The sequence below is a fragment of the Haliotis rufescens genome, unplaced genomic scaffold (assembly GCF_023055435.1).
Source record: "Haliotis rufescens isolate VD_foot unplaced genomic scaffold, xgHalRufe1.0.p SCAF_12, whole genome shotgun sequence".
NCBI lineage: Eukaryota > Metazoa > Mollusca > Gastropoda > Lepetellida > Haliotidae > Haliotis > Haliotis rufescens.
The window spans coordinates 35,077,471-35,089,492 of record NW_025963802.1 but is presented as its reverse complement, the minus strand read 5'-3'; the positions used below and the strand labels follow the sequence as shown (position 1 = coordinate 35,089,492).

The following is a 12,022-nucleotide window of genomic DNA, read 5'->3' as shown; positions in this document are numbered from 1 at the left end:
AACACACCTGCTTGACGTATAATACAAATGACGTGATGATAGAGACATGTACATCATTCAAGACACACCTGTATGACGTATAATGCAAAAGACGTGATGATAGAGACATGCACATTAGTCAAGACACACCTGTATAATACAAATGACGTGATGATAGAGACATGTACATTAGTCAAGACACACCTGTATAATACAAATGACGTGATGATAGAGACATGTACATCAGTCAAGACACACCTGTATGACGTATAATGCAAAAGACGTGATGATAGAGACATGCACATTAGTCAAGACACACCTGTATAATACAAATGACGTGATGATAGAGACATGTACATTAGTCAAGACACACCTGTATGACGTATAATACAAATGACGTGATGATAGAGACATGTGCATTAGTCAAGACACACCTGTATAATACAAATGACGTGATGATAGAGACATGTGCATTAGTCAAGACACATGTACACCTGTATAATATAAATGACGTGATGATAGAGACATGCACATTAGTCAAGACACACCTGTATAATACAAATGACGTGATGATAGAGACATGTACATTAGTCAAGACACACCTGTATGACGTATAATACAAATGACGTGATGATAGAGACATGTACATTAGTCAAGACACACCTGTATAATACAAATGACGTGATGATAGAGACATGCACATTAGTCAAGACACACCGGTATAATACAAATGACGTGGTGATAGAGACATGTGCATTAGTCAAGACACACCTGTATGACGTATAATGCAAATGACGTGATGATAGAGACATGTGCATTAGTCAAGACACACCTGTATAATACAAATGACGTGATGATAGAGACATGTACATTAGTCAAGACACACCTGCATGACGTATAATGCAAATGACGTGATGATAGAGCCATGTACATTAGTCAAGACACACCTGCATGACGTATAATGCAAATGACGTGATGATAGAGACATGTACATTAGTCAAGACACACCTGTATAATACAAATGACGTGATGATAGAGACATGTACATTTGTCAAGACACACCTGCATGACGTATAATGCAAATGACGTGATGATAGAGACATGTACATTAGTCAAGACACACCTGTATGACGTATAATGCAAATGACGTGATGATAGAGACATATGCTTTAGTCAAGACACACCTGTATAATATAAATGACGTGATGATAGAGACACGTACATTAGTCAAGACACACCTGTATGACGTATAATGCAAATGACGTGATGATAGAGACATGTACATTAGTCAAGACACACCTGTATAATATAAATGACGTGATGATAGAGACATGTACATTAGTCAAGACACACCTGTATTATACAAATGACGTGATGATAGAGACATGTACATTAGTCAAGACACATCTGTATGACGTATAATACAAATGCCGTGATGATAGAGACGTGTACATCAGTCAAGACACACCTGTATGACGTATAATGCAAAAGACGTGATGATAGAGACATGTACATCAGTCAAGACACACCTGTATAATACAAATGACGTGATGATAGAGACATGTACATTAGTCAAGACACACCTGTATGACGTATAATGCAAATGACGTGATGATAGAGACATGTGCATTAGTCAAGACACACCTGTATAATGCAAATGACGTGATGATAGAGACATGCACATTAGTCAAGACACACCTGTATGACGTATAATGCAATTGACGTGATGATAGAGACATGTGCATTAGTCAAGACACACCTGTATAATACAAATGACGTGATGATAGAGACATGTGCATTAGTCAAGACACACCTGTATGACGTATAATGCAAATGACGTGATGATAGAGACATGTGGATTAGTCAAGACACACCTGTATAAAGGAAATGACGTGATGATAGAGACATGTACATTAGTCAAGACACACCTGCATGACGTATAATACAAATGACGTGATGATAGAGACATGTACATTAGTCAAGACACACCTGCATGACGTATAATGCAAATGACGTGATGATAGAGACATGTACATTAGTCAAGACACACCTGTATGACGTATAATGCAAATGACGTGATGATAGAGACATGTGCATTAGTCAAGACACACCTGTATAATATAAATGACGTGATGATAGAGACATGTACATTAGTCAAGACACACCTGTATAATATAAATGACGTGATGATATAGTCATGTACATCAGTCAAGACACACCTGTATGACGTATAATGCAAATGATGTGATGATAGAGACGTGCATATTAGTCAAAACACACCTGTATGACGTATAATACAAATGACGTGATGATAGAGACATGCATATTAGTCAAGACACACCTGTATAATACAAATGACGTGATGATAGAGACATGTACATTAGTCAAGACACACCTGTATGACGTATAATACAAATGACGTGATGATAGAGACATGTGCATTAGTCAAGACACACCTGTATAATGCAAATGACGTGATGATAGAGACATGCACATTAGTCAAGACACACCTGTATGACGTATAATATAAATGACGTGATGATAGAGACATGTGCATTAGTCAAGACACACCTGTATAATGCAAATGACGTGATGATAGAGACATGCACATTAGTCAAGACACACCTGTATGACGTATAATGCAAATGACGTGATGATAGAGACATGTGCATTAGTCATTGCGAGTAATATAGTCTGGCAAAATGAAATCATTTATCACATTGATTCTCTGCGGACCTACATGATGAGGCTTGAGTGTTTATTTCGTCGTTACATTTTATCCAGTGTTCCTGTGTCTGGTAATTGTGCGTGGGCGATATTGGTTAGACAGCGTTATGGTGCTTTGTTTTCAAGCTTTTTTCCTTATTGACGACGATGACGTCACAATACATATCCAGAATCAACAAATGTAAAACAGAGTCGGTCAAATAAGGGAATTTGTGACATTGGCAAAGGTGCGGAAATAGTATTTCCTTTTAATTCTCCTGACATTTGTTTATGCAAGCACAGGGGGATTTTCAGAGGCATCAAAATGTCGTGATGGTGCGAATGAAAAGCTGTTCCGATTGAACTGTGTTTGATATATTTTGTTTGTTTGGTTATTATGCATAAGATTCAATATGAGCGAGCTCATAAATATTCATACGAAACACGTGATAATAATTTCACACTATTGTTGAGGTAATACAATCGTCATTGTTGGCGTGAAATGAGAAATTGCGTCACAATGGTTGTGACGCCATTTCCCTTCATCGTCAATGTTTATTGCATTAGCTTCCCAACATGGTTTTTGATATAGATATCATCTTTACATCTTATTATGAAATATTAAAGATAAATATATGATTATAATAAACAAATAAAAATACATATATGCAGAAAAGAGAGTTTGGGTGATCCTGGCACGGTCAGGCTGGTTAGGCTCATCATCAACTCAGGGCTCTTGCACCCTCTACACGCAGCCCAGGCAGCGAATGGGACTTCTCCCAGGAAGCGCTACCTTCTTTCTTTCTTTCTTCTTCTTCTTCGTCTTCTTCTTCGTCGTCTTCTTCTTCTTCAATGCCTCTCTTGCGTGCTCGCTGGACTGTTGGTATTTTAATCTGATCCTTCCAGTGGTTGACAGTACGCCATTGTGGCCTCTATATCCTTATGTATCCACTAGTCCTTATCAACACCACTAGGAATCTGGGGAACGGAAAAGTCTCGGATTTACACAGAAATGATAGCGTTTGGTTTCACTGCCTTCTGAAACATCCAAACAATCACCAGGTACCACCTTAAAATATTGTTCCCATGTGGGGATAAAATATTGTTTGTTTGTTGTTTAACGCCGCACTCAGCAATATTCCATCTATATGACGGCGGTCTGTAAATAATCGAGTCTGGACCAGACAATCCAGTGATTGACAACATGAGCATCGATCCATGGGATTGGGATCGATATTATGCATCAACCAAGTCAGCAAGCCTGACCACCTGATTCCGTTAGGATAAAATATTGTACCCATGTGGGATTTCGGACGCGGTGCGCAAAAGCGCTTACCACTGCCTTACCCCCAAAAGTTGTTTATGCAAAGTCATAATGATATACAACAGGTAAAAGTACACAACAATCATAACTAAGAATTAAATAAGTAACTTCAATCGTGAGATTTTGTCGATTAAGAGTTACGAGTTGTTTAACACGGAGCTATTTGAAAACATATTTTATGCATACCCCCAAACTTATTCCACGCGGGATGGAGAGACAGACAAACCAAGATGTTGCTGTTAGTATGGCGATGGAACATCAGTGAAACATTAATTACCAAAAATGTTATGGACCACCAGATTATTTCATTTTACCATACTAAATCTGTTAAGGCGCCTTAAAGTTTAGATGGTATTTAATTTTGTTGTAATATATCTGAGTTTCTCACCTCACTGTCCCACACGCCAAGTCTCGTCTGCAACCGTGACGTTGGCAACAGCATCGTGTACCAGAAACAGTCAACTACGAGTATTATTCAATCACCGGCAAATATTTGCTCAGCATATTATCTTTCAACATCCACAGACATCGAAGGTATGTTCCATATAATTCAGCTGACATAATGACGACCTATTTACTTTCGAGATCATGTGGTTTGGAAATTATTTCTGGTCCACAATCAAATTGATTGCATAGATGCGTGTATCTCCTCCTCGGATCAGATCGAGGCTGCCTTTTCAAAAATATTTGTATCCATAGAATGCTTGATGTTTGTTCAACGGGTAAGCTAACAAGCCATGATATTTCTGTCTTTCCCTTATGGGGATATCGTTTTAACGCAAATCAGCACAATCGAACGTCCCATTGTCCAGACTCTTTGTTTAAGCGTACGGTGCGTGTTAACATTTGGATTTCGATTAAAATAATCGATTTTGGTACATTAAATACTACAGTGTAGTCACAGCGCTTGTTTCTATGTCATGAACTTTAGACGTGTATTGGAAATGCAATGTTTTTGTCTCGGAGTTTAGTGTGTCTTGAGTACGGAGCAGAACGGTGTGAAGTTGCAGTTCGTTCATGCATTGTTCATCCATCTAATGGCCAGGTTCCATCCCCAGATTGGAGTGAGCGAGTGAGTATGGTTTTACGCCGCTTCTTGAGAAATATCACAGCGGGAAACACCAGAAATGCGCTTCACACATTGTACCCATGTTGGGAATCGAACCCGGGTCTTCGGCGTGAAGAAAGAATGCTTTAACCACTAGGCTACTATGCTCCCCCGAAGCGGCGTTAAACACAACTCACTCACTCACTTGGTGGATGCCAGAGATGCAAAAGATGCCATGGCGTTAACGCCAGATATAATTTTCCTTTCCGTTTGTGTTAAGCCCATTTCTGGTGTCCCCACCCCCTCCTGCCGTGACATTGCTGGAATATTGCTAAAAGCAGTATAAAACCATACTTACTCAATCATATTGAACAAAGTATAACAATGTCTTTAAATAAAGTTAAGCTTAAATGTAAGACAGTAGACATATTTGTGTTAGTTTAAAAAAAAAAGCAAGTTCTTCAATGTTGGATTATAGATAAAGAGCATTACAATGTCGAAATATAGGAAATATGTAAACGATATCTCAATATATCTGTAGTGTCATCCCTTTAATAAAATCTTATAGAAAATATTTTTCCACATTGAGGTAACACAGTAATATATCAGGAACCCCAAACAGCTCATTCATTGATGAAGACCAGTAAGACATCTCACATCCAACATGCGATAAAGTTAAACTCAGTTCAGTAAACCGAACATCAACGTGGTTGAAGGTATTACTCAAAGTCGTAAAGAAAAAAATACCAAAGACTATATGCTCGCAAAGGAAGTATTCATAAAATTGTTTGACATTATCTCCAATACACTGCCAATCAAAGGGGGGTAAGTGGTGGGGGAGTTGCTGAATGTCCACCCGACCTTGTAAATTTCAATCTCGCAGGCCGACGTTCGTGGTGTCATTTCAACCTGTGAAACAAGCTGTTAAGAATTTGATTCTCTTCATTAGATGCTGTGACGTCAGTAAGTTTGATTTTCTGAAATCAGCGTTGATCACACAGACCTTAGAAAGGGTATCAATAAGAAGCCAATTATATCTCTTCCCACTCAGCATAGCAGCACCTTCTGGCCGTTCTCTGTGATATCATCTGGCCGCCAGTTGCTATGTTCTTTGTCGCCAACCGATCGTCTTTGTTGAAAATAGAAAAATCCCAGAAAACATGTTACGCAAGATGTCAATCAAATATTGCAAATAACTTTGTACATTGATCCCATCATGTGTCATGTAAACATATCATGTATATAATCAGTATTCACCCGACCCGTGAAGATCCAGGTTAGAATAGGTCTTCAGCAACTCCTGCTTGCCGTAAAAGGCGACTATGCTTGTCATAAGAGGCAACTAACGGGATCGGGTGGTCTGGTGGTGATGCATGTCATCGTATCTCAATTGCGTGGATCGATGCTCATAATATCAATCACTGGATTGTCTGGTCCAAACTCGATTATTTACAGACCGCCGTCATATAGCTGGAATATTGCTGAGGGCGACGTTAAACAAACAAACAAACAAACAAACAAACAAACAGTACTCTTCCGGTGAAGGAGCAGGAGGCATGAATACACAATGCCATTTAGAAAGTGGTTAAATGTAACAAATGTTATGTTTTGGATAACACTTTCTTCGTACAGATTCTAGTACCTTTTTGGACGCACATTCTCAGAGTGAGGCACCTAATCGCCAGCACACAAAGTCAGCGGTCTTGCCCACTCAACCACCGAGGGGTCCGACAACTGGTAGTCTAGATCATGTACTTTGTGTACCCCTCGGAGTAGCGTAAATTGGCTGTACTTTACTAAGAAAGTGTTATCCTAAATATAACATTCGTAACATTTGACCACATTCCAAATGACTTTGTGTATTCAAAGCTTTCGGCCATGGAAGCCGTGCCAATATACACTTGTCAGAGGGGTACACAAAAAACGTGATCTAGACTACCAGTTGTCGGACTTTCATTTTTTAGGAAACCCGGACACCAGGTGTTCGCGGAAAGGTGTGAGCGTAAAGCGCCATCGGTGGCACCCTAGCCTGTCTCCCTGACCCTTGAGAATATAATAAAACGGCAATCCAAATCAGGTCTAGGATAATTTGGCAAGTCTAGATTGCCTCAGCTACAGGAAATGAAACATTGTTCTGGGCTCCATTTGGATTTAATCTATTATTTTGAAGATCTATATGTTGAAATAAGATAACTATATTCCTGGGACTAAATGTTAGCCCAGTGGCACCCATCACGCCCTATGTCAGCATAGCGTCTATATACAGCCGCTAAGTCAGTGAGATAGATAAGACTTGGAAGGAGCATCTGCCCCTGTATAACATTAGACGTAGCACAGAAATCCTACTTAATTCAACCGTGCATTAGCCGAATCAACAAATCTCAGACAATCGTGATTTCAAGCTCCCAGACACGCCCAGGGTACAACTTCCGGCTCTTTCGCTTTGATTTGTTCCTAACCAAAGCTCCGTACAGAGAACAAAGGGTTCATTTAACTGTTGTAGCTTGTTGATTGTGTAAATACATGTATGTGTATAATGTATATTTGTACAAATAAAACACTCCTTCATGTCATATTAGTGTACATGATAAAATTGATTAATTTGGTTTTTAATGTAACTTTATACTATATACAGTAAACTGCGGTTATAACGTACACGCTTATAACGAACTGACGGACATAACATTTGCTGTATATTTGCTGTACATATGCTTATAACGAACTACGGTTATAACGAACTAAGATTAGTGGTCCCTTTGAGTTCGTTATAACCGTTGTTTACTGTATACATGTATAGGACAATGAATACGATTTTGTGGATAGAATTATGTGCATTGATAATGTAATCATATTTGGTACTAATTTCTAAGTATTAATTAATAAATATATAATTACATAAATTAAGAACAAGCCGAGAAAACGATAACATCAAATTAAATAAGGGTGGGTATTAATATTGATTCAAATAACACTGTTTCCTATAAAAAAATGCCCCCGCCACCCGGCTGGCTACGGCACTGGTAAGAGGTCATCTGAGGTTAGCTGATGAAACGATACTCCAACATCGTTGTACAGCGTGTAAATCAGTATTTTTGTTTTCACACAAAAAAAACCACAAAAAATGACAGAGGGACTGAAGCGCTTTCACGCGGTAGGTCTCTGAAAAAAAAGACACTGATAATATAAGTTTTACATTCCTTATTGCCATTTACTAGTTAACATTCTCACTTGGTAACAGCGGAAGTAAATGTAAGATGGAGGCATGACGATTACACACCTGTATAGCCGATGACGTCATCAAGTGGGCGGGATGATTGTGCCACTATTTTTAAAGCGAGATATATTAAAAATAAAAATATGTGAAGGGTATTCTGTCGACCGCTTGTTTCAAGTCCATGTTTCAAGTGCATGGTGGGGCCGACGTTAGTTGAAATCAACACTTACATCTTCAGCTCTAATGAAAACTGCAGCCAAGCATTTTGCTCAAATTCAAAATCAAACAAGAACTTTTACCCTCACTTGTGTTTTCCCTCGCTAATATTGAAGTTTAGGTCGTCTCAATGGATTAGTTCTTCATTTTTGCTTGCAAACAACCTTTGATTCTTGTTTTTATAAGATAAAAAAATGAAGATTTAACCTTTTAACAAATTCAAACACGAGACCATATCTCTAAAAACATGGACGACGGGCGGTCAAGCATGCGGGTCCAATGACGGTTATTTCAAGCTGACTGAAATCCGCATCAATCGATAAGCAATCTGTCCGTCATTAGCTTTAAATCAGGCCCGATCTTTTATTAAAGCAGTTATAATTCAGACAGTGGATTGAGTGAAACCTATCGACCCGAAAACAAACAAAGGATCAACGACGTGATCATCGACCCCATCCATAGTTAAGAGGGTGTGGAATGACATCCTTATCTCGTCCCATCAGTTCTGTCAACTGTGGTCGTGTGTGTGAGGAAATTAAGGGTGAATGGTGTGATTAAACACTTAAGGTTGTTAAGACCATCAATTGTTTATTGTTTATAGACAGGTTAAAGAGGGGCTGCATTATTGATGGGAGATGTTGTCAAAGAAAGTCAAGAAGTGTTTTGTTGTGTTAATACTCCCACTCAGTAAATATTAATGACGAGAGGTTGTACCGGATAGTCCTGGTTTGTTAATGAAGGCATTACTGTTATATGGATTAACCCCAAACTGGAGTTACAACTGATACGTTTATTTGATAATGGCTGAATATTGTATTAACACAAACTTTAAATTAGAAGCAAGTTGTGGAGTGTTTGACCTTGCAAGTACTCTGACGTTATACTGGTCGGTGAGGTGAGGTGACGTGACGTGCGGTTTAACGTCGCGTCCATGATTATTGCATTATAGCGACGTGCATGCACGTGTGTGTGTGTGTGTGCGTGTGTGCGTGTGTGCGTGCGTGCGTGTGCGTGTGCGTGTGCGTGTGTGTGTGTGTGTGTGTGTGTGTGTGTGTGTGTGTGTACTAGTTCGGAGTGATGCCGATTTTTTAGCACTAGCCCAGTGAGACACCATGCCGCAGTTTAACATGAATACCCCATTCAGACACCGTATACTGACTCCGAGTCCTTGTTTGCCGAGCGCCAGACAGGGTGACAACAAGTACCATCTTTTAACGTCTTATGGTGTGAGGCGGCCGGGGATCGAACCCCGGACCTTCCGCTCTCCTGGCGGACGCACTAGCACCTTACCACGGAGGCGAACTATACTGTTCGGTCGTGTATGGAGAGTGACACGCACGCACGCACGCACGCACGCACGCACGCACGCGCACGCACACACACACACACACACACACACACACACACACACACACACACACACACACACACACACACACACACACACACACACACACACACACACACACACACACACACACACACACACACACACACACACATGGTTACTGTCCTGTCCCCTAGTCTTGAAGCAGACTATTTCCACTGAATTTCAGAAATGATATAATGTTTCTACTCCTTGGTGTTTAAAGCCCTATGGAAACATTTCTATTTTATAACGAGTCGAAGTATGTTTAATTTCTTGTGTTGTTTACACGTTTACACGTTATCATTGTAAAGGGGACACGGGTGGCCCAGTCGTCGAAGGCGCCGCAAATCGCTGTGCAGAGATGCGTCCTTGGGGACGCCAGAAATATTTGATCGTGGGTTCGAATCCCGGTCCGTCCCGATTATGTTTCTAGGTTTGTCAGGACCATACCCGTGCCTTTGGCTTTAATCAAAGTTGTCAACGTCCAAAACCTGCGTTTTCTCTGACAAGCGTTAGTAGGCCGACGCTCACATTAAAGCAGCATAAAACACAACTCACTCACACAAGGTCGATGGAACCCTCGTTAAAGTCCATACAACATGAGAAACGCAACACGCAACATGAGACATGAGAAAACGTCGCAACAACCTAATTCCATTATTGCTTTACCAGTTTTGATTTGTGTTTTTTACGACATTTTGACTATTTTTAAAAAAAATAATGTGATCTAACATGAGCACCCCACAGTTGCAAACTAAAGCAACGTTTCCATGTTAAATAGCGGCGCCGAGATTCTGCATAGCGTATGATTAACACTAATTACCACACCCGGAGTGGATTGGGACGTCTCCTTCAGCCATCTGATAGTGGCTATGAAGTAATGACCACAAACCGAGCCAGGTAATCATCTGTTCACGGGATCCTGACGCTGAAACAGACTTAACGAGGCGTGTCTTGACTTATTGGTCAAATGGAACCAATTCGATTATTTTACGCCCGACCGCTGGCGTTGTTTCTGTGAGGCCGTTAAGTGTGCAGAGGTACAGTACCTGGCGACAGGAGCGGACAGCAGCAGCCGACGACACAATGTTAAAGGGGCACTCAGGCTGCTAATAGGCCGGTCACGTCTCATACACTGGAAGAAATGTGTACCTTTACATACTTGTAAATGTTTGCAAATCACGCCTTTACACGCTTAATCATTGGAAAATACCTAATTTTCAGCGTTCCATGTAATAGTTGTCACCACTATTTTACCTTTTACGCCCGAATCTGTTTCGTCGGATAATCGAGACTGGTTATTACCTGTCGTTGGTGTTATATAGTATGTTGTAAATATGAAATGTACATGCCTAAGCATATATTCTGATACATTTATGTATGAATGTACGTAAATGTACGTACATTTATATTTAAATATATATAAATATTTAGATAAATTTATGTCTAAATTTACAAATTGGAATTTTGAAGACGAGACTGGTTGCCACCTTGGCTACTTTACGGTCAACCATTTTGGAAGTTTTTATGTTAACCATTAGGGGAAAGACACTTATATCAAATAATGTTTGCATTCTTGAATGTGCTGACCTGTTTGAGACTGTTCCACGAGGTTGCAGTGGGATCATCTGTTTAACTTACACAGTGACAATGAGGTTACAGAGGGACTGTGAGGTTACAGAGGGACTATGAGGTTACAGAGGGACTACGAGGTTACAGATGGACAATGGGGTTACATATGGACAATGGGGTTACAGATGGACAATGGGGTTACAGATGGACAATGGGGTTACAGATGGACAATGAGGTTACAGAGGGACTATGAGGTTACAGAGGGACTACGAGGTTACAGATGGACAATGGGGTTACATATGGACAATGGGGTTACAGATGGACAATGGGGTTACAGATGGACAATGGGGTTACAGATGGAGAATGGGGTTACAGATGGACAATGGGGTTACAGATGGACCATGAGGTTACAGGTGGACAATGGGGCTAGAGATGGAGAATGGGGTTACAGATGGACAATGAGGTTACAGATGGACCATGAGGTTACAGATGGACAATGGGGTTACAGGTGGACAATGGGGTTACAGATGGACAATGGGGTTACAGATGGACCATGAAGTTACAGATGGATCATGGTTTTTTCGGATGGACAAT

General features: G+C 40.2%; 2 protein-coding genes across 2 annotated transcripts in view; one reads left to right on the top strand and one right to left on the bottom strand.

Moving 5' to 3' along the window:
- LOC124136548 (extensin-like) overlaps positions 1-4,451 on the bottom strand; it is a 62,669-nt gene extending 58,218 nt beyond the window's left edge. Inside the window, exon 1 of the mRNA XM_048393746.1 lies at positions 4,398-4,451. Within this exon, the coding sequence (XP_048249703.1) occupies positions 4,398-4,451 (54 nt within the window). The remainder of the gene's footprint in view (positions 1-4,397) is intronic.
- Positions 1-12,022, top strand: part of LOC124125101 (synaptic vesicular amine transporter-like) — a 94,571-nt gene that overhangs the window by 26,010 nt on the left and 56,539 nt on the right. The gene's annotated exons all lie outside the window — the stretch shown is intronic.